Source organism: Vespa mandarinia, chromosome 6 (assembly GCF_050613455.1).
Source record: "Vespa mandarinia isolate Hongniang chromosome 6, ASM5061345v1, whole genome shotgun sequence".
In the NCBI taxonomy this organism is placed as follows: domain Eukaryota; kingdom Metazoa; phylum Arthropoda; class Insecta; order Hymenoptera; family Vespidae; genus Vespa; species Vespa mandarinia.
The window spans coordinates 3,803,751-3,829,766 of record NC_140815.1 but is presented as its reverse complement, the minus strand read 5'-3'; the positions used below and the strand labels follow the sequence as shown (position 1 = coordinate 3,829,766).

Genomic DNA, 26,016 nt, shown 5'->3' with positions numbered 1-26,016 from the left:
CATTAGATGCACAAGGTAGATAAACACATTAAAGATTTACTATTATTAGCGCCATCTCTTTTTTCAGTAGCATCAGAAGTTGACACGTATGCCGTTTCCTCTTCTACTTAGAAATGTTCTTGTAAAATCTAGTGCTTATAAATGATAAATATCTTTAATACATATTATCAACGGTATTCTTTACAAGATCTTTTCTGATTTAGGTATGTATAATATAATTCAGGTATATTGATATGTTGAATAAAGCTGTATATACTTTAATAAAAAGAATTAACCTTATTTTTTATGTATCATGATTTTCTCTAATAAAATTTCTGTTGCTACTATAATGTTTCAATATTTCAATACAGTCAAATACTTTGCAGCACAGTGGATTGAACAATAAAAGCAAAATGAGTACTTTGGTAGAACAACCTTGTTATACCTTAATTAACATACCGACGGATACAGAACCTTTGAATGAGCTGCAATTGAAACAAGATCTTGAAAAAGGCGATGTTCATACAAAAATTGAAGCACTTAAGAAAACTATTTATATGATTTTAAGTGGCGAACGTTTACCAGGTTTACTTATGACAATCATTAGATTTGTTTTACCATTGCAAGATCATACAATTAAAAAACTTCTTCTAATATTTTGGGAAATCGTTCCAAAAACTTCTCCCGATGGAAAACTACTTCAAGAAATGATTTTGGTATGTGATGCTTATAGAAAAGACTTGCAACATCCAAATGAATTTGTAAGAGGATCAACTTTAAGGTATTGATATGTATTTTTAATAATAAAGAGAGATAATATCTAGAATATAGATAATATAAAGAAAATCTTGAAATATTGATCATTTTCAGATTTTTATGTAAATTGAAAGAACCAGAACTTTTAGAACCTCTTATGCCATCGATAACAGCTTGTTTGGAACATAGACATTCTTATGTCAGACGTAATGCAGTGTTAGCAATTTTTACTATATACAGGAATTTTGAATTTCTAATACCAGATGCACCAGATTTAATAGCAAAATATTTAGAAGGAGAACAAGATATGTCGTGTAGAAGAAATGCATTTTTGATGTTATTACATGCAGATCAAAATAAAGCTTTAGCTTATTTAGCTGCATGTTTAGACCAAGTGCCTAGTTTCGGAGATATTTTACAATTAGTTATTGTGGAATTAATTTATAAGGTATGTATTATTGGTAGAATTTATTATTATTCAACAACTTAATAATTTAAATATATCAATTTTAGGTTTGTTTAGCAAATCCAACCGAAAGGGCACGCTTTATTAGATGTATTTACAGTTTATTAAATTCACCTAGTGCAGCTGTACGTTATGAAGCAGCTGGTACTTTAATAACTCTCTCTAATGTACCAACAGCAATTAAAGCAGCAGCATCTTGTTACATTGAATTAGTTGTTAAAGAAAGTGACAACAATGTGAAGCTTATTGTACTTGATCGTCTAATTGCCATGAAAGATAGCCCTATCTATGAAAGAGTTCTTCAAGATCTTGTTATGGATGTGCTTAGAGTTTTAGGTATATTTTCTCTAATATTTTTGAAATATTAATTAAATAATATTATTTTATTAATATTTTATATTATAGGTTCACCTGCATTAGAAGTAAGAACAAAAACATTAGCTTTAGCAATGGATTTAGTAACTAATCGTACAGTTGAGGAAATGGTTCAACTTTTAAAAAAAGAAGTTCTTAGAACTGCTGGTGGTGAACATGAAGATGCTGGAAGATATCGACAATTACTTGTAAGGACTTTACATGCTTGTTCAATTAAATTCTCAGATGTTGCAGCAACAGTCATACCAGTGCTAACAGATTTCTTGTCAGAAAACAATGAAGCTGCTGCTACTGATGTTCTAGTTTTTGTCCGTGAAGCTATTCAAAGATTTGAAAATCTTAGACCACTTATCGTTGAGAAGCTTCTGGAGGTAAAATAGCATAGAATTAAATCACCTAATAAATAATGTATATTCTAATAAAAATTATTATGTTTGCAATTTAGGTTTTCCCACATATTCGATCAGTCAAAGTTCATAGAGCTGCTTTGTGGATACTTGGTGAATATGCAATATCAAAAGAAGATATAGAAGCAGTAATGAATCGTATACGCGCTGCTTTAGGAGAATTACCATTACTTGAAGCAGAAAATAAAAGACAAGCTGGGGAAAAATCAAATGAAGATGACAGTGAGCAAACAGTTCCTGCACAGTTAGTTACATCAGATGGAACATATGCAACTCAAAGTGCATTTAGCACCACAGCAGAAGGTATTGTAATCAATTCATATTTTGTGCAGAATACAAATATTATTATTATTAAAGTATTAAAATAAATATACATAAAACATGCATAACTTTATAAACAGGAAGGAAAGAAGAAAAACGTCCACCTCTAGTACAGTATATGATGGATGGTGATTTTTTTATTGGTGCATCTTTAGCTACAACTATAGCCAAATTAGCATTGCGATATAAAAGTCTCGAAAACAACCCTCATAAAAGTAATAAACTACAAGCAGAAGCAATGCTTGTTATGTCTAGTGTTTTACAACTGGGTAGATCTGGACTTCCTACCAAAGCAATGACACATGATGACGCAGAAAGAATCTCTTTATGTTTAAGATCTCTTGCCTGTCCAACTCCATTATTACAAAAAGTATTTACAAATGGATGCCGTGAAGCTTTAGGTAGAATGTTAGCAGCTAAAGCAGAAGAGGATTCTCAAAATCAAAAGGTTATATATGTAACATCAAGTTAATAGCAATATATCCTATCTAACATATTAACATTAGTTTTTTAAAATGATTTCTAATATTCAGGCAAAAGAAAAACCAGGAAATATTGTACAAGTTGATGATGCTATACAATTTTTACAACTTAATCGTGGCTCTGACTTGACTGGTGGTGCTGGCGATGTTTTCGAACAAAGTCTTACTGTAGCCGTTGCTGGAAGACCTGGAGCAACAGGAGATACACCATCTCCAAGTGCTTTAAGTAAAGTTACACAGCTTACAGGATTTTCAGATCCAGTATATGCGGAAGCACTTGTCCACGTTAATCAATATGATATTGTGCTTGATGTATTAATCGTTAATCAAACGGAAGATACCTTACAAAATTGTACTTTAGAATTAGCGACAATGGGAGACTTAAAATTGGTTGAACGTCCGCAGCCTATTGTATTAGCTCCAAGAGATTTTGCAAGTATCAAAGCTAATGTAAAAGTAGCATCTACTGAAAATGGAATTATATTTGGTAATATAGGTAAGCTTTATAATCTAATTAACTAATTAATCTAACTAAGCAATTGTAGAAATGACTAAGCATTTTGTTGTTTTTTATCGTTATGTAATTCATTTTAATTATAGTATAATATTTTATATTAATATTTATATAGTTTATGATGTATCTGGTGCTGGATCTGATAGAAGTGTTGTTGTTCTGAACGATATTCATATTGATATAATGGATTATATAGTACCAGCAACATGTACTGATGCTGAATTCCGACAAATGTGGGCCGAATTTGAATGGGAAAATAAAGTCTCTGTAAATACAAGTCTTTCTGATTTAAGAGAATATTTAGCCCATTTATTAAAATCTACAAATATGCGTTGTCTTACTCCTGAAAAGGTATTTTTATTATGTACTAAATATATTTTTATGTATTATTATATCATCAAATGTCATATAAAAACGATTATTGTATTTTAATAAATAGGCTCTTTCTGGACAATGCGGTTTCATGGCTGCTAATATGTATGCTAAATCTATTTTTGGTGAAGATGCATTAGCTAATTTGTCAATTGAAAAACCATTAAATAAAACAGATGCTCCAGTATTAGGTCATATTCGCATTAGGGCTAAAAGTCAAGGTATGGCCCTTTCTTTAGGTGACAAGATTAATTCAACACAAAAAGGACCACAAAACAAGATCATACAAACTGCTTGAATTGTACATATCTGATATTAAAAAATAATTATTCATTCAGTATAATGTAATTTGTGCAATATGCACTTAATAAAATCTAGATTTTCATAAAAAGTAAACTTACAGATAAAATATACTTATAGATTAAGTAAACGTATTGCGAAGTAATTTACAGATATAAAGTAAATGTTAGTATGAATATTTCATGAGGAAAATGTTTATATGCTATACATGTTTCTTGACTAATGATTATAATAATTTATCTTACAAGGCATTTTATTGAAAATAAATTACAAGATCTTTTGCATTTGTCTATATTTTATAAACAATCTATTTTTATGAATAATATTCCCCCAACAATATGATAATTATTGGAAATATAAATAAATTTAAGTTCGTAAGAGATTTATGAATTTTTAAATGATTTGTTTATAATACAAGCTTCTATATATTTTTATAAAAATATAGAGAATCCTTAAATAAACATTAAATGTTTCTATATTAAAATTTGTATTCTTATAATTATTAATAAATATAAAGATAAACATATATACGTATATTTTGTAAAATTGAACGATAAAAATATCAACATTTTTATAATATTATAATTAGATGTGTTGGTTTTTATATTCTGATGGATACATTTAAATGAATGACATTTATCCTCATACCTGCTTCAATTCAAAAATTACGTTACTCTTTATCTTTCAAAGAGACGCCATCTTTGTACTTTGTATCTTCTTGAAATAAAATATAGACAAAGCGTCCCTGTAAATGTAAATTATTAATCTTAATTTTTATTTGAAAAACGTAATGATTATTTAAGAAATTGATATTTCAGATTGAAAATCTTATAGACATAATAAAAAATTGATATTTCAAAATTTTTGGAGACTAATAGGTAAAATGAGAAAATTTCAAAATAACTAATAGGAAATTTTTTTTATTGAGATTGGAAGCACTGTTTTGAACAGTTTACCAGTTTAGTAAGATTTGTCTACTAGAGTTAACGGTCAATTTACAGCCTATAGGTAAAATAAAAAAACAGTTTAGATAAAATAAAAAATTGTATTTTTCATCAAATTAAAGATGTCAAGGATAGAAGTTATAAAAGAATCAATAGAAAAAACGTTGAAGGATGAAAACAAACCATGGGTGAAGCTATTTGCATTTGCTGAAGAAAAAACTGGAATCAATCGACTATACCTATTTGTTGGTATGCACATAATGTTACATTAATTATCTTTTTAATGAACTTTTTAATGATCTTTTTTATACAAATTATTTTATGTTTATATATTTTATATAATAAAGATACAATTCATATATCAATTTAAAATTATAAGAAAAAGATTTGTTTATATTTTTTTATTAATATTTAAAATAAACATATAATTTTGTTTTTCTTTTTCATTTTATAATATTTAATATTAAATTTTAATAAATAAATCTATAACGAAAAATAATTTGAAGAAGGGGTTGCCTGTATTTATTGATTGATCATACTATGTATATATATATTATATTATTATCTCAACTTATTTTTATATTCATATTTATATTTAAGGAAAAGTATATAAATATAAATAGTTAAGTATCTGTAATAAATTAATCCTATGTGTATATGTATATATGTATGTATGTATATAAAATTATTATCGAATCTTTATCTAAATAGTTTTAATTTACTTTTTAGGATTTATAGTTATTTTCTCATTATATTTACTAATTGGAGTTGGACAACAGCTAGTGTGTAATATTATTGGTTTTGTTTATCCTGCATATTATTCGATGAAAGCTTTAGAAAGTCCTAACAAGAATGATGATTCAAAATGGCTTACTTATTGGATTGTATTCGCTCTCTTTACTATCATTGAATTCTTTTCAGAATTTATCGTATGTTGGCTTCCTTTTTATTGGTTATTAAAGGTATAAAAAATTTGGAATTATATATATTCTATCTATTTTAAATAAGATGTAAAAATTTTCTATGTTGTTTTTATAGTGTATCTTCTACATATGGTTAATGGCTCCAATGGAATATAATGGTTCTTTGATTATTTATCGACGTATTGTACGCCCAAAATTTTTGCAATATCATTCTCATGTGGACAAATTTCTATCAAATACTCGCGATAATGGTAATTATTTGAAGTAAATTAATATCGAACATATTTGTTTATTTATTAAATAATATGATTTCAGCAATAAAAGCTACAGTAGATGCAGTTCTAGCAGACAAACGAGATTAACAGTAATGTTTGCATTATAGTATATTTTTGTTTTTATCCTGAAATCACCAAGCTTGATATAATGCAAAAATTACATTGAGCATTTTATAATCATATTGTGCCCATGAATTAAAGTGCTATTTGAAATTTTTATAACATTCTTAGGATTGGAATCATTTTTAAGATATTTCTAATCTACAATCAAATATTTTTTAAATCTGAAACATCATTTTTATTTTCGATTATGGCAGATAAGCTTAAAAATAAATGTAGTGTTTTCAAAAACTTATATTATAATTGCCTTTAAATGTTTTTAAATGTAACATTTATAAGTAAAAATTGCTTTTCATTTACATGTACCTTAAATATGATCATGTAATAGTCACGAAAAATCATGTAAAAAAGCAATAGAGTATTTTTATACTTATACCAGATATCTATCAAATCATGTAATTGTCATATTTTATAATGAAATATGTACATAGATACTACACATCCTTATTACCTTGTATGCTACATTGATCTATTAAATAATCTTTTCCCTTGATTAGATCTTCCGTTAAATCTAAAACATTGTTACTTTTATTTCTTTTTTGTGCTTTAAATAAACTGAAGAATAAATTTATTTTTTTCTCAATTGAAAATTATTAAAAAAAAATGAATCTATTAAACATTAAATATAGACTTAATTCTTAATCGATTTTGATGAACAAAGTCTTATTTTAAAAATAAAGGTTTAATCTAAGACATTTTTTTTGAATTTTTGAAAAAGCTTTATTTTCTTTGAAAAAAATCGTGTTAAAAAATGGTATTCTTCAAGAATAATTTATGCACTAATAGAAAGTTTTTTCAAAAATTCGAAGAAGATATATCCTAAATGAAACCTTCGTCTTTAACGAGATTTTGTCCATTAAAATTGGTAAAGAATTACACCTATTCTCATTATTGGCGTAAATACTATTTTCGACATTTTTCGCGTAAAAAAATTTTATACTGTGGCGCCCCTCGAAATTTGCGGCAAAAGAAAAGAAGCTCCTATCCCCACTACTGATTTCCACATCACGCTTAAATGGGATATGTTTATTCCGTGAAGCAGTAATTACCTGCTAGTTTGAATACGTGAATAGCTACTGCTCAGATTTTCTGAATCATTCCAAACAAAAGAAATACGTTTCACGATACTTGCACAGAGAATCTACGGTAACTTACTTGGTCACTTTTTGGACAGATGATTCTATGGCAAAAATAAAAAAATTTGTGTCTAATGTCACAAAAACTTTTACGATTATCGAATTGGTTTTCATTTGTACTGCGAACATCGAAACTCTCTCATTTTAAACGTGAAAATTTATAAATTAATACTTTCGATAATTTTTCAATTATTTAAACGATCTTTAATGTAAATGTAGTACAATAAACTAATATTTAAACAATAGTATATTTATTTAATTATTAAAAAAACGGAAATGCGCGGGGAACTTAAAATAGTTTCAATTTAAAATTCCAATACTTAAAAATTTTCATCTCAGGATTGTTGGCCACATGCAATATCGATATATTCGGACTTTTTATTGACTTTGACAATTACCGGATCAGTTCTTCTGATGTCGATACATCGAAGGTCTCTATGAATGTTTTTGCTGCAAGTATCAATGAATATTTTAAATATGTTTTTATATCACATTTTTTTCAATAATTTATATAGTGATACTACTTATTTTGTTCGTATTTTTTTGTTTCAGAACTTTATTGCAATTGCGCACGTAGCGTTTTCTTTATTTACTCTTATTAATTCTAAGTCTCAGGTGGGACCCATGAATAGGACCCAGAAATTCAGAAAGCACGAACGATCGTGCTTAATAATCCATTATGTCTGAAACTGATGGTATCGGACGATGAAGCTATCCGTAAGCGGAGTGTCATACTTTTCCTGTTAATTAAGAAGCTTGAAGCTCCCGAAGTGGAAAGGTATCGCGAAACGTGGATTTTAGAGTAGAGTCAACAATTATCATATGCAGCAACTTCCTCGTAATGAAAATTAGATCGGTATTACTAGTGAAGTCTGTATAAATCATATAATACAATTACTACCAAATAAATGGCTGCATATTTCAATGTATTTTCAAAATCTTTTTGATCTAATTCTGATTATGTATTAATATTTTATATTGCCAATAATACTTCTACAGGCAAATAGATAAGATATAGTTAGGTTCAAAGATAATTTCTTTAAATTTGCAAATTTATATACTAATTGTTATATGTGTTAATTATATTTATTATTCTTTTATTCTTTTATCGTGAAACAACCGACATCGTATTTAACACGGATTACAGCATGACGTACTCTATCATCAAAAAAAGATATACATATGAGAAACTGAAAAGTGTAAGTTCATAGTCTACTTTTTACTCTAGCCATAGAGAATCAATTGTTATATACGCGTAAAGGGATTAAACGAGCATATACACTGATACGATAGACGCATGATGAAAACAATGTTTTCCGCTTGTCTCATAGTTCATGTTTTGTACATACCTGTCGCTGAAGTCATATACGCTTCGAACAAAAAATAGTGAAGAGCCTTAATGGCTGAATTCAAAATACTTTTTCGTATGACAAAGGTTAGAACGGAGTAGATCGCATACATCCAATTATTGTTAAATGTATTTAAAAATAAAATATATAATTAAATAAAAATATTTTATAATGAATGTATTCAGAATAGTATCATATGTATCTTATAGAGCATATAGTAGAAAAAATGTTGGTATTCGAAGTAAATTAAAGATATTAGAAGATGTTGGATCAGAAGTTAACCTCGAAGAATTGGATTTTCATGATTTAGATCAATTTGAAGCAGAATTCATGAATGCTGATAAGTTTCATAAAAATTATGAGCGGTAAATTATCTCGTAGATATTCTAACTTATATTGAATTATTATATGTTTAGAATTGCTCCAGGATCAAATATTATATATCCATTTGTATCATATAGTAATATCTATATAATTTTTAGGGAAGTGATAAAAAATAGAATCAAACTCAAGAATCAAATTGTTGCAACAAAATATTTTAAAAAAGACAAGGATCCTAACTTCCTTACGTCTGTTGAAAAAGATCAAATATTAAAACTGCATCAAAATAATCCAGAAGAATGGACTGTAGAAATGTTAAGTAAAAGTTTTCCAGCTTTACCAAATACTATTAAAAAAATTTTAAAGTCAAATTGGTCTTACAAATCAGTAAAACGAATTTTGCAATATGATGCTACTGTTATTAATAATTGGAAACTATTTAAAACAGGAAAATTATCTGTGAGTCCTGTTTTGCGAGAACATTTAGCAAAATTTAAAGATAGAAAGATTGTTTTACCTAACAGACATCTCTTAGCAGAAAAGTTAATACCACCAAAATCTGAACTTCCAAAACCAAAAAGTACTTTTTTTACAAATATTGTACAAAGTTATTTAGATCAGAATAGAAGTGATCAATGCAATAATAAAATATTACAAAATAATACCGAAGCAATTACAGATACAAATCTTTTAAATAATACTATTAATAATAATACTATTTCAAAAAATATGCTTGACAAAGGAAGTCCTATGAAACAGAAAATATTGCATAAAGATAATATAGCATTAATTGGATACAATTCAGTCTCGTCTAAAAATAAAATTACTTTCGATGAATTTGCAAAGAAGGAGCTTACAAAAATTTATGCAAAATGTCCAGAAGAAGGCATTACTTTACTAAATGCTTATAAAAATCAGCTTAAAAAACTTGACAATACATTTCCTGATATTAATGACGATATTGTACAATCAGAGCATATAAAAGCATTAAAAGAAAAAGAAGTAGAAGAAAACAAAGAAAAAGAAGTAGAAGAAAACAAAGAAAAAGAAGTAGAAGAAAAAAAAGAATTGAGTTTTTCAACATCAAACCAAGAAAAAACACTAACTTCTATAAAAAAAAGTGAACCACCTCAACTTGTTCCTACAGACAAAAATGATTCCAAGTTAGACACTTATGTGAAAGCATGGAATAAAAAAATAGAAGAACATGAACTATATTCACGACCAATACAAATACCACAAAATATATACCAAAAAGGCAAAACTTACAGAATTTCTGATTGTTATTATGATGATGATGGAGAGTTTTTGTATAGAGTACCAGGTGTCAGAAATTAATGATAATACAAATAGATAAATGCGCGCGCGCGCGTGTGTGTGTGTATATATATGTATTTATATATATGCATAATACATAATGTGATTAATAAATACTTGTATATTTATGTAAGAAGATACAAATATACAATTAATTACTTATAAAAATAAAAGTATTGTACCTTGATCTATTATTTAGGTTCGAAAACGAGCTTGGAAATCAACTAATGTCAATTTTTTATAAGTATATTTTACATTTATAGTAAAGTATTAATTATTGGCAAATGTATATAATAATAAAATATGAACTAATAGAAATTTATTTGGAAATTTTTATTTAAATATTTCCAAATTTGAAGTAAATATTTAAATATCACATGATTAAATTAACAATAGATGATTCTTTAGTTTTATATAAAACAGTTTAAGCATTATAATTCACTCGATATTATTTTATCTTTCATCATTTTATATGTTCGCGCGCTTAGTTTATCACTTTTTGGTAAAGTTTGAAATCAGCCAATCAAAATAGGTAACTACTGCATTCTATGTTTTTTCCCATCTAGTATCATAACTGCTCACGCGCATTTGAGTTATTGAGTCATATCAAGTCAAATATCAAAATATATACATATGTATATATAACATTAAATATGAGTTTTATAGTTAACTGTAACATTTAAAAATTATTTTATTTAAAGTATATTACAGTAATTTTATAAATATAATTGTATTTGTATAAGTTGTCTTAGAAGCTAAAGAAATTTCGAACATTTGAAATTATTTAGTTTCCGGATGATCCGAGGACTTCATAAAGGTTTGAAATATTATATTTATAATTTACAATTGTGTATTATATATACATTGTGTTGTATGTATACATATTATCAATTAAAAAATCAGTCTTATGTATTAATAATATTTCACATATATATTTTGTTATTAATTTTGTTTAAGGTTTGTTGTAGAAAGGTACAAGAATTGTCATAATGATGCATAGAAGAGGTGGTAAAAGAATACGTATGGATGATCCGGTACCTCCAGAATATGAGGCACCTATGACACCCATGACTCCATCAAATGATAATACTGCTGATGCAAATGAATCATATTCTTCATATACATCCTATAATAATGTATCTCGAACACCAGTTCATAATCCCACGTAAATACATATTTGTAATTATTAAAATAGTATAAATGTACCAATAGTATTTTTACAATGATATTTTTGTTTTATATGTTGGTTTTTCTAGGCCTGAGCATTATTCTTCTGAAAGTTATAGTTCTCCTGGCACATCACAACAACAATATCAAGAACAGTCTACTAATTTTGATAATCAAGCGCAATTTGAACAACCAATGACACCTGCGACACCTGCTAATATGAGAATTACACGGAATACACGTGCCAGATTACGAGGTATATTTTGTAATTGTAAAAAAATTAGTTATAAATAACAGAAAGTTTAATTAACTTTTGTTTCCATACAACAACCAAGGAGGTTCTATACAACAACCAAAATACAAGGAAATTGACACAGATTTTATTCCAACAACTACTAGTAGAGGTCGAGGAGGTGGACGTGGCCGTGGAAGACGTATACATCATTCTCACAGTTTAGAGGATGAAGCTAGTCTTTATTATGTTATTAGAAATAATCGTTCGTCCCTTACTGTATGTTATTCACAAAATTAATTATTAATATAGAAAGGACAATGTGTGTAATATTTGTTTAAAGAAATATTTTATTGGTAGACCATTGTGGACGATTGGATAGAAAAGTATAAAAGTAATAGAGAAAATGCACTACTTATGTTAATGCAATTTTTTATCAATGCAAGTGGTTGTAAAGGACGTATTACTTCAGAAATGCAAGCAACTATGGAGCATGTAGCAATAATACGTAAAATGACTGAAGAGTTTGATGAAGTATATATATTTTTATTATTATTCTTTTTTACCAAATTATTATTAATGTATATATAATTCATTATAGGAAAGTGGAGAGTATCCATTAATTATGACTGGACAACAATGGAAAAAATTTCGAGCAAATTTCTGTGAATTTGTACAAATATTAGTTCGACAGTGTCAATACTCCATTATTTATGATCAATTTTTGATGGACAATGTCATTTCATTATTAACAGGTCTATCTGACTCACAAGTAAGAGCATTTAGACACACAGCTACACTTGCTGGTATGTATAACTTCAATATATATTTAACTTAATAATATATATATTATATAATAATATAATTACGCATAGCCGCAGCATGATAACTTTCACATATATCCTTAATACTTATGAAAAATATATCTATGAGCTCAAATCATTTACAATATCATACATATTTATATGCGTGTTATATTTATTTTAATTATAATTTTATATATGCTTAGCTATGAAATTAATGACTGCTCTAGTAGATGTTGCTTTAACTGTCTCAATAAATTTGGATAATACTCAGCGACAATATGAAGCAGAGAGACAAAAAGCACGAGAAAAAAGAGCAGCAGATAGACTTGAATCTTTAATGGCTAAACGAAAAGAATTAGAAGAGAATATGGATGAGATAAAAAATATGCTTACGTATATGTTTAAGTCCGTATTTGTACATAGATATAGAGATACTTTACCAGAAATACGAGCAATTTGTATGGCAGAGATTGGAGTTTGGATGAAAAAATTTCATCAAAATTTTTTGGATGATTCATATCTAAAATATATTGGTTAGTAGAAATTGAGTATAATTTAATAATATTTAAAAATATCTCATTTTTATATTTAATTTTTAGGTTGGACGTTACATGATAAAGTTGGAGAAGTTCGATTAAAATGTCTTCAAGCATTGCAACCTTTATATGCTTCTGAAGAGTTAAAAACAAAGCTTGAATTATTTACTAGTAAATTTAAGGATAGAATTGTTGCTATGACATTAGATAAAGAATATGATGTAGCAGTGCAAGCTGTGAAACTAGTTATATCTATTTTAAAACATCATAGAGAAATTCTTACAGATAAAGATTGTGAACATGTCTATGAACTTGTTTATTCATCTCATCGTGCTGTCGCACAAGCAGCAGGAGAATTTTTAAACGAACGTTTGTTCAGACCAGATGATGAAGCCATCGCTGGGGTAAAAACAAAACGTGGCAAAAAACGTTTACCAAACACTCCATTGATACGTGATCTTGTACTATTTTTTATTGAATCTGAACTTCATGAACATGGAGCATATCTAGTTGATTCTTTAATTGAAACTAATCAAATGATGAAAGATTGGGAATGTATGACAGATTTGTTGTTAGAAGAAGCTGGTCCTGAGGAAGAAGCATTAGATAATCAGAAAGAAACATCTCTTATTGAATTAATGGTTTGTTGTATAAAACAAGCAGCAACAGGTTAGATACAATTATATAATTTATCTTTTAATATATTTATATAAATTTATATTTTATAATTAATAATAATTACGTGTATAAAAATAGGAGAAGCACCTGTTGGACGCGGTCCAACACGTAAGATTTTATCTGTAAAAGAATTGAAACAAGTGCATGATGACAAACAACGATTAACGGAACATTTTATTCAAACATTGCCACATCTACTTGATAAATATAGAGCAGATCCAGAAAAATTAGCAAATCTGCTTGCTATTCCACAATATTTTGATTTGGATATTTATACAAAATCACGTCAAGAGCAAAATTTAGATTCTTTATTAACCAAAATTCATGCAATTGTTGAAAAAATACATGATACCGAAGTTCTTGATACTGCAGCTAAAACTTTGGAAAATATGTGTGTTGATGGTCATGCAATCTTCACAAGGTACATTTAATGATTAGAAAATTTTATATTTTATAACAAAATAACACATTGAAACCTTTTGAAAATAAATTTTACAGATGCGACGTGGCACGCTCAACTTTAATTGATTCTATTGTAAATAAGTATAAAGAGGCAATAGATGAGTATAGAAATTTAATAGAAGGAGATGAAGAACCAGATGAAGATGAAATATTCAATGTTGTTCAATCATTAAAAAAAGTATCTATATTTTATTCTTGTCATAACATGAATCCTTGGGGAATATGGGATTCCTTATATAAAGACATTGAAGATGCAAAAGATCCTTCAAAGTATTATTTTTTTCTTGCTGGATTTAACTAGTAGATAATGTTTGATTTTATAAAAAATCCCACTTTTTTCAGGTGTTTACCTCATGAAGCTGTAAAGTATTGTATTAGTGCATGTTTTTTCGCTATCTTATGGGGTCAACATCATTTGATGGAAGCTGCTGATTCAGGAAATCGTGGAGAAGATGAATGTCGTCAATTGAAGGAGCGCCTACATTCATTTATGGCTTCTATGCGTCATTTTGTTAGTAGTGATAATGGCACAGTGGTAAGTTTATTATCACATATAATATTTAATTACTAAAAGAAATACCGTGTGTTTGTGTGCGCGCGCGCGTGTGTGTGTATACATATATATATATATATATATATATATATATATATATATATATATATATATATATATATATATATATATATATATATATATATATATATATATATAATAAATTAATATTAAACAGCCAACGCCGCCAATTCTAAGAGAGGAAGCGTATAATACGATATGTGATTTACTAGTAGTATTTTGTAATCAATTGGCTACTCATCCTAATATATTAATGTCTCAATTAGTATATGAACCTGACCAAGCAATGCAAAACATGCTTAATCGATTTATACAAGAATATGTTTTTTGTGAAGAGGAAGATGGTAATTATTTATTTATATTACTAAAGAATGTATAACTTTCTTCAATCTAAAAAAATTAATCTTTGTTATAATTACAACAGATGAACATGATGAGCATTCAAAGATCGAAGAATTACATAAAAGACGAAATTTTCTAGCTGGTTATTGTAAACTTATCGTTTATAATATGATTCCAACAAAAGCAGCAGCTGATGTATTTAAGCATTATGTAAAATATTATAATGATTATGGAGATATAATAAAAACTACCTTAGGTAAAGCCAGAGATATTAATAAAACGAATTGTGCTTTAACAATGCAGCACAGTTTAAATATTTTATATAATGAAATCGTTATGGAAAAAGGCAAGGTTAATAGAAATAGCGAGGAGTTCATTGCAATTAAGGTTTGTTTTATAATAACTGTTACTTTATACATATTAAGAAATAATAAATAAAAAAAAAAGTTTTTATTTTAACATACATTAACATATAACATAATAATTGATTATATTTGAAACTTTTAGGAATTGGCTAAACGATTTGCTTTATCATTTGGTTTGGATGCCGTGAAAAATCGCGAAGCAATTACAGCTTTACATAGAGCAGGAGTTTTATTTGCTATTACTCCTCCAGATGGTATAGAGCAAGATCCAACTGGTCCACCACCTAATCTTTCTTTCCTAGAAATTTTATCGGAATTTACAAACAAATTGTTAAAACAGGATAAACGCGTTGTGTAAGTATTATTTATAACATATTATTTGGTATAAAATATTTGTTTTTTTTTTATTGATTAATCTAATATTCTTGTGTTCTTTTCAGATTAAATTTCTTAGATAGAAGATTACAAGCTGGTATGCCTTCTTCACGAGGAGAAGATTGGCAACCATTACTTTTATATAGAAATAGTCTTTTGCATGGAGAGACTGATCAAGTTCCAGTAACAAGTAAACGGGCATACACAAGACGTAAAAAGGATCATTTAGCCGGTCAGTTAAAATTTTATGTTTTTAAAATATATATTATATATACTTTTAATACATTGGTAATATATACGATATTATTTATTTTGCAGAGGAAGAAGATGCGGATGAAGCCGATGAAGGTTCCGATCATGAATTTTCAGGGTAAGTTAGGTGTATTTAAGATCTGTTTTAAATTTAAGCATTTTTTTATCTTTTTCTATTGTAATTATTAATAATGTAGAATCGAATGCAAATGCAACCAATTGCTTTTTTTAAATAAAATAGTAATCTTTTATGAATTTTCTTAATCTTGTTAAATCACCATTGCAATAAAAAGGCTAACATTTCATTTAACAGCTTTTTAAATATACTGATTAATTAACATAATTAAATAATATTATTGCAAACGGCAAATAGTAGCCTTTAGTTATGGTGCATTTTCCTTCTGCATTATTATTTTAATCACATAAAATTATATAATTGAATGTAAATATACATAATTATTTTACTTTATCTTTAATTTTGCTGTTTTTGTATCTATTGATGCTTTATTATATTTCAAAACATTTTGAATGTGCTGTTTTACTAAATATGCCTAACTATTTTATATATATATATATGTATGTGTGTTTGTATGTATGATGTATGTATGTATATATATGTATATATATATGTATATATATATATGTATATGTATACATATCTATAAGTACATATCTATAAAAATACGTATCTATAAATACATATCTATAAAAATACGTATCTATAAAACAAATACAGATTATACATCTGTATAAATTTTATTTATCACTTATATTCATTATAGTAAATTTTTATAAATAATTTTTACAATATTATTTGAAAAATTATTATTATTTTATAATAATTTTTTATAATTAAAATTTATCTATTTTATTTATTTACTATATCATTCAGTTTTTGATTATGACTTAATAGGTACATAATCGTTCTTTCAAACAAAATTTACTATTTTGAATAATATAAAATATAAATTATATTTTGTTTTTATACATAATACATAATTATTGTTTAATGTTAGAAATATGTGTACATAAATAAAATATATTCAAATCAGTGAGCACAATGTATGCAATAGGATAGAAGATCCTACTAATTTATGTGCACTGAATATGAATCTATATGAATCTAAAATATGAATAAAATAAATTGGAATATGATACTAAATCAATTAATTTCACTTGTTGTTAATTACTCAATTTGAAATACTTATCTTATGGAAAATATATGTATTTCAGAAATTATATATATTTTTTAATTTTTACTACAAGAATTGTTTGAATATATTTATAAATACTATTTGAACTATTGAAAATTTTCTTATAGTTTAGTAATTTGAACAAGTGGTCTTTCATTATAATCAAATTCTATTAAAAATGTCTGAACGAATTTATTATTTATATTTGCAGTTGCTTGTTTTTGCTTGATTCTAACTAAACTAGTATTATGATAGTATTCTCTTGCATGGGTAGTAATCTTTGATAAACTGCTTGTTGCAGGCTACCTGATTGTTAAGCGATCTACAATTACAATTTTAAATAATATAAAATAAAATATGTGTTAATATATATAAGGGGCAAAAATTATATAAGAAATTGATGACATTAATTATACCTGGTGCCTGCTTTAGAATCAATTTATATAAAAAAAAAGTCAACATTAAATTAGAATTAAGATAACAACAACAGAAGAAAAATAATAGTGAATTATAATATTTTTGGACAAAGTGAAAAAAATAGTACATAGAGAACGATGTGTGTATTCTTATCCAACATACATATTTAAAACCAAGTAAGTTTAAACTTTGTATCCTGTTTATATATCAATAATACAAATTGGTGATAGATACAAAACATATGTAATATTAATTTAAATGAGACCTTCTATTCCCAGAGTTCCCAAATCCTATATTTAAGCAATTGGAAATTGGCATTAATGAGCATGCTATGCATTTTTCAAATTTAATAAATTATATGGGAAATGTGACAGAATTAACCCATTGTTTCACATTTCCTAAATTGGAATAGTTTCAGATATGTACAACACGCCGTTCTCTATAATCGTTACCTTACACATATTTTGTTTTACTTCTTGGGTTAATTCTGTAAGTAACAAATGTTAATTTATATATATATATATATATATATATATATATATATATATATTTATTTATTTATTTATTTATACATATATATACACACAAATTAATTATACAGTTACAGTTTTTAATAATATAAAAATGTGTTAATATACGTATATGTATAATATATATATATATATATATATACACGCACACACATACATATATATACATATACATATAGATAATATAAAATTTACGTAGATCTGTTTTACTATTAAATAGAAAATATTTAATAATGCATTTATCAATAATATCAATATTAAATTTTTGTCCCTTTATTCCAATATTATATAAGCATAATCTATTTTGATCATTATGAATTATCTTTCAGCAAACACAAGAAAAAACGTGGTCCACGGAAAAGTCAGTAAGTAAAATTTGTACACATTTTTTGCAATAAAAGTAAATATGAACGATGTATGTTTGTCAATCATTTTGTAATATAAATGATATATAACGATATATAATATCAATTTTTTATTTCAATTATTAAATTTGTATTAATTTGTATTATATACTTTCAGATTACCAGTTACAAAAATTTCGATAACACGTAGTTCTAAATCAAATACATATTATGAGACAACAGAATCAGGATTAGTACAAACGTCTCCAGCATCCATGGCAGAAGACGTATCGACAAGTCCTTCACAGGATATAGATACTCGTCTTAAAACTTTGCAAATACAATCGAGGCCGTGAGTAAATATTATATAAATATTCTTTAAATGAATTAAAAATTATAATTTATTTTCAATTTTTTATTTTTTTTTTATTTTTTTTTTTTTTTTTTATTTTTTTAAAAGGAGGCGAAATCAAGAGCATTCCGAACCAAGAGAATTACGTAGAACATCTAGAAATTCGGGCCGATATATTGAAGGTCAATATATGGTGAGTACAAAATATGTTCATAATTTTAATATATTGCAATCTTATTTGTTTATTATTTATATTATTATGCCATTGACTCCATAAGAAGATGTATTTACACATATACTCTGGCGATAGTTAAACTTATGTTTATAGTCTTATGTGCGTTTTAATTTATTATTTTTCTTTAAAAAAATAATTATATGAATTATTCAATATATTATATAAGACTATTTGACATACAGTATATTTCTTTACAAGATATATTATTAGTTAAAATAATTTCGATATTTAAGATTTTGACGTACTGTAATTATTTACTATACAGGAATCTGATTCGGAATAAGCGGATGAATTAAAAAATATAATACATCAATATATAAATTCGAAACAACATACATATGTATGTGTACACGCATGAGGGCATGCTATACATGGGGACCCTTTTTAAATGCAAGTAGTTAACGAACTATGTATCTCTTTAAAAAAATCGTTAATAATTTTTGTTATACGATTTCTAAATACTGACTGACTTTTCTATAATATAAATTTCGTTCATATGACATTATATAAATATCATTATGTTATATTTGATAAAAAACTTAAATCTATCCTTGTTATTGCCAAAGTATTTAATGATTTGTCTAAATAAGTTTTTCCAATATTAATGACAAATTTATCAATAGTGTATACGATTATTATCATTCTACTTATATTATATTAATCTATTCACATATTTTGTACATCATTGTAAAAAAAGAAAACAAAAAAGAAAATACAAAATATACGGAATGTGTATATTTGTCTTACTTGATTTTCATTCTTGCCCGTTTCAGCTATCTTAAAAAGTATCTTCTTTTTTACATTTGCGTCCATTAATATTAATCCAAAGTTGTACGTTGCTTCCGAAACATATTACTTAATTTTCGTGTTCTAGGCGTACCTGCAAAATTCTGTTAAATATTTGCTTATTATATATCTAATAATTTGAAGGTAAATATTGATTTGTGACTAATATTGACTGATGACTAACCCAATTGTAATTTAAATTACATAAAAGAATTATTTAAAATAATAAATGAGTATTCTATATTACTTTAGCTTTTTATTATTTTTATTAATTTTTATTAATTATATCATTTTTTACCTCATCTTGACGTCTTAAATTAAATATTCCTTTACTTCGACGCGGTGTTGCTGTTGCCCTTCTATCAGCATTTCGTTCTTTCAAAATTCTTGAATTTGGGCTTCTTAATTCATTACCCTAAAATTTATATAAATTATAATAACAAAATAAATTTATGAAAATTAATACAATAATTTTTTTTTAAAAGATCTCAAAAATATTTTTAGTTATTTATAATTATTAAAGATTAATTAATCAATTCATCAATAAAAATATGATTATAAAAAAATATTCCTTACATGTAAAGATAATCTGCCTCCATTTTTGCTAGGTGTTGGAGGACCTGGTTTTTTATAGGACGTCTACAATATATCAATCAAACAATTGCACAAACAAAAAGGAAACAAGATACATCAGGTGAAAGAAAGAAATAAAAGTATGCTTACTTGTGTTCTATCTTTTCTTTTAGTTTTTTGTTCAGGAAGGAGGCTTTGACTGAGACTATCATTAAATACATCTTCTGAAACTGAACCCGTCTAAAAAACGACACAGTCATGTTTACAATAAAGAGAATATTGTTAAACATTTGAAACCAATATACATTATATATATATGTTACAGAGCACAAGATAAAAGAAGTACATATTATAATAATATATATATTAGTTAAAATACTTGCTTTTATTTCTTCTTCAGTAAAAAATAATGGTTGAAATTGTGTTTCAGCTGGATAAGATGATTTCAAATGTGGTTTGCAAAGGGAATTTCTCATTTGTAATGCAGATAGACGATCAAAGTCTACTGTAGGAAAACCATGACCTTCTTTCATATCCGCTGTATAAAATTAATATATGAATACATTTATATACTAAAAATAATACTATATTTTATTAATTACATTATATAAGTAAAACTAATAATATTTTATAATGTTTATATGTAGTTTACCAATATTATAATTTTTAAATAAGTTACTTTTTTACCTAAGTAAATATTATCAAAAACTTCTCCTTCTTCATCCTCTGCATTAAAGGCATTGACCATAGCATGCATATTTCTCGCGCTATTTTGTTTTTCATATGTATTCTCTTCTGTCAATACTTTTGTAACTATATGTGATTTCTCTTGCATACTATTTTCTGAAGGAATTTCTTGTTTTTCTAATCTATTGAAAAAAAATGACTTGATTATCAAGAATTGAAAGAAATGAATTGATTATCAAAATTTATAAAGTATTACTAATGATACAACAAACAAATGATCAATTTCAAAATATTATTCTTTCTTTTAAAAACTTACTTAATAGTTCTATGATGTATAGAAAAGTTTGTAGTTCTTTGTTCTATTTGATTCTGTAATTTAACCTTAAGTTCGTTCAATTGTTGTAGAACTTCTTGTTTTTCTTGCTGTGCAGTTAATAATCTTTCTCCAACATTCCAAAACTGTGAATTTAATTCATTGACATGTGTTTTATATATAGTTATTTCCTCTTTATGCTTCTGACATTGCTGTTCCAATTTTGACTGTAATTGTTCTACTTTTCCTTCTATAGCTTTTTCTTGTTCTTTGTTTAATTTCATTACTTGCTCATTATAAGCTATTTTCTGAGATATAATCAATATTTAGAAGTATATGATGCTAATCAAAAAATAACATTACTTAGTAAATTTATTAGTAACTTACCATTTGTTGCTTCATTTCTTCTAATTTCATTTCATATTTACTATGAATCTCCTTTAATTGAATTTCAGACATTTTCTTTTTAGCATACTCTTGTAATTCTTCATGTAATTTATCTCTTTCTTCTTGTAACAATAAATTATCTTGCTTTAACTGTGTAATTTGCTTTTTCAAATCATCTAAATTAGTCAGTTGAGATTTATGATGTGTTTCTTCTTTATTCTTCTTATTTTCAATTCTAAGTTCTTCCAAAGTTCTTTCTAATTTTGCATTTCTTACTCTCATTATATCTAATTTATTCTTCATTTCTTTTTTTTCTTTTGTTAATTGATCAATTTGTAATTGCAGTTTTTTTTCACTACCAATTTGTTGTTTAACTTGGTTAGCTACACAATCCTTTTTATATGAATTAATTGAATGCATAAAAACTTCTAACTCTTTTTCAGATTTAGTAATATCATTGCACATATTCCCAATGTTTTCTAGTTCTTTCATTATTTCTTCCTCTTTAACATAAGTTTCTTCTATATTACATTCAATGGTGAAACTTTTTTTATTATCATTTAAACATTGTAAATAAGTGTCCATTAATTTTTGCTCCATATTATAAATTTTTTTCCATAAAATGTCAACTACAGACTTAATAGTTTGAAAATGATTAATATCATATTCATTAAACATTTTTTGGAGAGTTTTCTTTTTTGTTTGTAATTGTTCTATATCCTGACATTTAAGATTGTTAATGATAGATAAATTATTAAATTCATTTAATGCTTGATTCCATTTTTGTTTTAAAGAAATAAATGAGTCATTCGAATTTCCCAATGATAAAACAACTTTTGATATAATCTCTTGTAGTTTTTCCTTTTCTTTAATGCTATTTTGAATATAACTCTTACAATTTTGTTCTGACATTTCAAAATCATGTATCTTCTGCTTCAATATTGTATTTTCATTTTGAACTTCTGCATTTTCATTTATAATCTTGTTTTGATCATTTATGATTTTTTCTAAATTTTTATTTTTTATAGAAAAACATAATACGTTTTCTTTAATTGCTTTGATATCATCTATAGCAAAGAGCATTATATCTGATATAATATTGAATTCATCATCATCATTTATCTGTGAAGTATTTGATATATTCTCAACAATATTGTCATATGCATGTGTATAATCTGAAAATTGTGAAGATGTAGACTTCAATTTTGTAATATAGTCTTTTAATTCTTTGCATGTTTTCACAATTTCTTTATTTTTTTTATTTGCAGTATTATGATATTCTTTATATGTATTAAGCTCATCAGTTTTTACTTTAAGAGACTCTTGCAATTCACTAATATCATTCTCTAAATCAGTAATTATAATATCTTTGTTAGTAAGTTTACATTCTAAATTAATTTTTAATGATTTTTCATTTTCAAACTGTAAACAAAGCATTTCTTTTGCCTGATTAAGCTGAGTTAGCATGTGTTCTAATTGTAGGAATTTTTCTTTTAAAGCTTTTTCTTGTTTCGTTAATACATTATCCTGAATAGATTTTATTTTATGAATATTTATAATAATTTCTTTCATTTTCATTTCTGATGCAATTGTTTCTTTAGACAATTTATCTACTTGCGATCGTAATATCATTATTGTTTCATCTTTTAATTTTATTTCTATGTTCAATTGTTCTAATAAATGTTGTTTATTTAATAATTGCGTTTCTAATTTTATAATAGATTCTTTTGTCTTATTATCACTTTCTTTCTGTATGTGGATTAAACGATCTTTTTCCACATTTAAGTTTTTTATATTCAAATATAAAGTACTTATTTCAGTATCCTTAGATTCAATCAATTTTAAAATATTGTCATGTTCTTTTGCAAGGCATTCTACTTGAACTAGAGCAGTTTTTAAATCAGAAGATTTTACAGTTTCAACATGTAATGCTTTGTTCAAATTTTCTATTTTTTCATGTAATTCTTTTTCATATTTTTCACCTTGCAGTAGAAGTTCGTCTTTATGTACTAATAAATCTTCTAAACTCTTACATTGATTATTAAGTAATATTTTATAATCTTGCAAAGCTTTGTTATTTTCCTCTAAAGACAATATTTTTTTTTGAGCATTACTTAATTCTACTTGTATATCATTTAACATTTTCACTTCATTTTGCAAAGTTGAAATTAACTGTATAGAATTTTCATGTTCTTTCGAAGTCATTTCGAATTTATCCTTTAACTGATTAAGTTGTGTCTTTAATAAAATATTTTCATTTTTTGCTTCTTGAAGTTGAATGTCAATCACAGAACTTAAAGTTTCACTTGTATTTAAAGGCATCAAAAAAGAATTTTCTGATACAATACCATCGATTTCAAAACTGTCTTCTACTGATGTTCCATTTAATTTTCTTAAATGCGTACGTAAATCTTCATTACTAATTTTAAGATCTATTATTTCTTTGTTTTTCGACTCCATCTCTGTTGTTAATACTTCTATGAATCTTTCTAAGTCATTACATTTGTCATTAAGATTTACATTTTTTTTCTCTACAAATGTTAATTTTTCTGCAATAGTGGTTTTGTGATCTTCTAATTTTATAATACTATCTTGAAATTGTATCAATTGATTCTCCAATTTATTTATTTCTCGTTTATAATAATCTTCATTGTACAATGCATTCTTTCCTTTTTTACAAGATCGTGGAGATACAAATTTTATTTTTTCTTCTTTTAAATTTTTTATTTCTACAGATTTTTCTTCTAATTGTTTCAATAAACTCTGTACTTTGTTTTGCTCAATTTTTAAATCTTCTTGAAGATCTGCTTTTTCAAACCTCTCCACTTCTAATTCTGATTTTAAAAGTCTTAATTCATGATTTCTTTCGTTTAATATTCTGTGACTTTGAGCGGAACGTATTACTGGAGAACTAAAAAATTCTTTAAGAGGACGTGTATTTGGTGTTTTCAATATATTTTTATTCTCAGAATCTGTTAACTCCATGATAGCATCTCTTAATATTTCGATAGAAATAGATTTTCCATAAGGTAATACTATTTCAAGAAAAGATTTGATTTTAATTTGTATTTCTTGTTGCAACTTTGTACACATTGGTTGATGATAAGTAACATTTTGACATGCATAAGATAGTAATAACGATATAATATATACATCTTCAGGATATTGATAATCTTTATCTTTATTAATTTGAAATTCAGGAAATTCATCTAAATGAAATATAATTGCAATGAAAAGAATATTTTTAAAATTTCACAAATATATACTTATTTTAAAATTATAATATATATACATCTACTTACCTTTAATAAATGTGATAAGGATATCTTTATCATTGGATCCATTTATATCTTTCCTCAAAGACCTATAAACAATGATTACATTTAATATACAAATAAGAACAATTTGATACTTGACATCTCTTGTAGCTCTCAATTAATATATATTTTATACTTGTGAGTAAAATTTATTATATAACAAAGTATATAACTTTTGTATTGCAGATGATACTTACAATGATTTAATTAACTGTCCATACAACTGTTTCTCTTGTAATTCTTGTATTTCTGTAATTGGTGTTTCTAATACATTTAAACAATTAATCTGAAATATAACGTATGAATTAAGAATTATAGTAAATATAATTAAAGAAAATCACATAAAAATGTTATAATCTTTTTAATTGTTAAATTTGTAAAAAATATAAACATAATTATTAAAAATAATGATAGTAAATTTAAATATAAATCAGAATTCATTTTTTATCAAATTTTAATTAATTTATAGACAATTTAAGGTAATTTCTTACCCATTCAATAATAACATGTAACCAATCCATGATTCAATATATGAATATCACTTCATTCAACTAAATTTCAAAAACCGTTTTGTTTGGTTTGATCTCTATTACTATGCTCAAGATCCGTTTAATTTCAAAAATCTTACTTAAATACTACCGTACCGGAAGTACGTGATCATTGGTCAGATATTTCAGGAAGTGATAAAAATCTAGAAGTTTTTAGAAATGACTTTTATAATTAAATATTTATTATT

The 26,016-nt window shown here is 25.8% G+C and overlaps 5 protein-coding genes across 17 annotated transcripts; 4 read left to right on the top strand and 1 right to left on the bottom strand.

The window, feature by feature from the left end:
- The first annotated feature begins 71 nt into the window (after positions 1–71).
- Positions 72–4,219, top strand: betaCOP (coatomer subunit beta). 2 transcript variants are annotated; one of them, XM_035864216.2, is made up of 10 exons: positions 72–203; positions 366–760; positions 850–1,183; positions 1,249–1,537; positions 1,607–1,947; positions 2,022–2,286; positions 2,385–2,752; positions 2,838–3,282; positions 3,416–3,651; positions 3,740–4,218. In XM_035864216.2, exons 2-10 carry the CDS (start codon positions 393–395, stop codon positions 3,968–3,970), a joined length of 2,877 nt encoding a protein of 958 aa, XP_035720109.1. In that variant the 5' UTR covers positions 72–203; positions 366–392; the 3' UTR covers positions 3,971–4,218. The 2 variants fall into 2 exon arrangements, with proteins under 2 accessions (XP_035720109.1, XP_035720110.1); XM_035864217.2 differs by having other exon boundaries at positions 78–203; positions 351–760; positions 3,740–4,219.
- A 700-nt stretch (positions 4,220–4,919) lies between these two features.
- On the top strand, positions 4,920–6,805 carry LOC118440913 (receptor expression-enhancing protein 5). Its single transcript, XM_035864655.2, has 4 exons — positions 4,920–5,165; positions 5,646–5,878; positions 5,955–6,090; positions 6,155–6,805. Exons 1-4 carry the CDS (start codon positions 5,039–5,041, stop codon positions 6,199–6,201), a joined length of 543 nt encoding a protein of 180 aa, XP_035720548.1. The 5' UTR covers positions 4,920–5,038; the 3' UTR covers positions 6,202–6,805.
- A 224-nt stretch (positions 6,806–7,029) lies between these two features.
- Positions 7,030–10,602, top strand: LOC118440733 (uncharacterized). 7 transcript variants are annotated; one of them, XM_085657711.1, is made up of 6 exons: positions 7,030–7,380; positions 7,710–7,801; positions 7,923–8,148; positions 8,518–8,569; positions 8,929–9,084; positions 9,202–10,601. In XM_085657711.1, the coding sequence occupies exons 5-6, from the start codon at positions 9,050–9,052 to the stop codon at positions 10,376–10,378; spliced, it is 1,212 nt and encodes a 403-aa protein (XP_085513837.1). In that variant the 5' UTR covers positions 7,030–7,380; positions 7,710–7,801; positions 7,923–8,148; positions 8,518–8,569; positions 8,929–9,049; the 3' UTR covers positions 10,379–10,601. The 7 variants fall into 7 exon arrangements, with proteins under 7 accessions (XP_085513837.1, XP_085513834.1, XP_085513838.1 ...); XM_085657708.1 differs by having other exon boundaries at positions 7,710–7,822; XM_085657712.1 differs by lacking the exon at positions 7,710–7,801.
- Positions 10,603–10,950: 348 nt separating this feature from the next.
- On the top strand, positions 10,951–19,622 carry SA1 (stromal antigen). 3 transcript variants are annotated; one of them, XM_035864185.2, is made up of 20 exons: positions 10,951–11,174; positions 11,326–11,522; positions 11,614–11,780; positions 11,860–12,035; positions 12,117–12,290; positions 12,358–12,562; positions 12,766–13,095; positions 13,162–13,767; positions 13,855–14,197; positions 14,275–14,508; positions 14,581–14,773; positions 14,970–15,156; positions 15,237–15,541; positions 15,662–15,873; positions 15,960–16,126; positions 16,213–16,264; positions 18,616–18,651; positions 18,809–18,982; positions 19,091–19,175; positions 19,483–19,622. In XM_035864185.2, exons 2-20 carry the CDS (start codon positions 11,347–11,349, stop codon positions 19,498–19,500), a joined length of 3,840 nt encoding a protein of 1,279 aa, XP_035720078.1. In that variant the 5' UTR covers positions 10,951–11,174; positions 11,326–11,346; the 3' UTR covers positions 19,501–19,622. The 3 variants fall into 3 exon arrangements, 2 of the variants coding, with proteins under 2 accessions (XP_035720078.1, XP_085513723.1); XM_085657597.1 differs by having other exon boundaries at positions 11,315–11,522; XR_004837905.2 differs by lacking the exons at positions 19,091–19,175; positions 19,483–19,622 and adding an exon at positions 17,641–17,932 and having other exon boundaries at positions 11,315–11,522; positions 18,809–18,912.
- A 60-nt stretch (positions 19,623–19,682) lies between these two features.
- Positions 19,683–25,880, bottom strand: mud (mushroom body defect). 4 transcript variants are annotated; one of them, XR_014982269.1, is made up of 12 exons: positions 25,772–25,880; positions 25,478–25,566; positions 25,266–25,327; positions 21,964–25,172; positions 21,580–21,884; positions 21,264–21,445; positions 20,960–21,114; positions 20,727–20,816; positions 20,580–20,642; positions 20,302–20,418; positions 19,965–20,107; positions 19,683–19,798 (listed from the first exon to the last, which is right to left on the bottom strand). XR_014982269.1 is itself a non-coding variant. In XM_035864180.2 (11 exons), exons 1-11 carry the CDS (start codon positions 25,799–25,801, stop codon positions 20,036–20,038), a joined length of 4,374 nt encoding a protein of 1,457 aa, XP_035720073.2. In that variant the 5' UTR covers positions 25,802–25,880; the 3' UTR covers positions 19,897–20,035. The 4 variants fall into 4 exon arrangements, 3 of the variants coding, with proteins under 3 accessions (XP_035720073.2, XP_035720074.2, XP_035720075.2); XM_035864180.2 differs by lacking the exon at positions 19,683–19,798 and having other exon boundaries at positions 19,897–20,107; XM_035864181.2 differs by lacking the exons at positions 19,683–19,798; positions 20,580–20,642 and having other exon boundaries at positions 19,897–20,107.
- Between the last annotated feature and the right edge of the window lie 136 nt (positions 25,881–26,016).

Bases quoted from the DNA above. Each gene is read 5' to 3' on its own strand.
- betaCOP (XM_035864217.2), top strand. From the start codon at position 393: ATGAGTACTTTGGTAGAACAACCTTGTTATACCTTAATTAACATACCG. The intron at 761-849 runs GTATTGATATGT...GATCATTTTCAG, and splicing joins GTAAGAGGATCAACTTTAAG to ATTTTTATGTAAATTGAAAG. The intron at 3,652-3,739 runs GTATTTTTATTA...TTTAATAAATAG, and splicing joins GTTGTCTTACTCCTGAAAAG to GCTCTTTCTGGACAATGCGG.
- LOC118440913 (XM_035864655.2), top strand. From the start codon at position 5,039: ATGTCAAGGATAGAAGTTATAAAAGAATCAATAGAAAAAACGTTGAAG. The intron at 5,166-5,645 runs GTATGCACATAA...TTTACTTTTTAG, and splicing joins TCGACTATACCTATTTGTTG to GATTTATAGTTATTTTCTCA. The intron at 6,091-6,154 runs GTAATTATTTGA...ATATGATTTCAG, and splicing joins ATCAAATACTCGCGATAATG to CAATAAAAGCTACAGTAGAT.
- LOC118440733 (XM_035864188.2), top strand. From the start codon at position 8,891: ATGAATGTATTCAGAATAGTATCATATGTATCTTATAGAGCATATAGT. The intron at 9,085-9,201 runs GTAAATTATCTC...TATAATTTTTAG, and splicing joins TTTCATAAAAATTATGAGCG to GGAAGTGATAAAAAATAGAA.
- SA1 (XM_035864185.2), top strand. From the start codon at position 11,347: ATGATGCATAGAAGAGGTGGTAAAAGAATACGTATGGATGATCCGGTA. The intron at 12,291-12,357 runs GTATATATATTT...AATTCATTATAG, and splicing joins TGACTGAAGAGTTTGATGAA to GAAAGTGGAGAGTATCCATT. The intron at 18,983-19,090 runs GTGAGTAAATAT...TTTTTTTAAAAG, and splicing joins TTGCAAATACAATCGAGGCC to GAGGCGAAATCAAGAGCATT.
- mud (XM_035864180.2), bottom strand. From the start codon at position 25,801: ATGGATTGGTTACATGTTATTATTGAATGG. The intron at 25,567-25,771 runs GTAAGAAATTAC...GTTATATTTCAG, and splicing joins TACATGTTATTATTGAATGG to ATTAATTGTTTAAATGTATT. The intron at 25,328-25,477 runs GTAAGTATCATC...CATTGTTTATAG, and splicing joins GGACAGTTAATTAAATCATT to GTCTTTGAGGAAAGATATAA.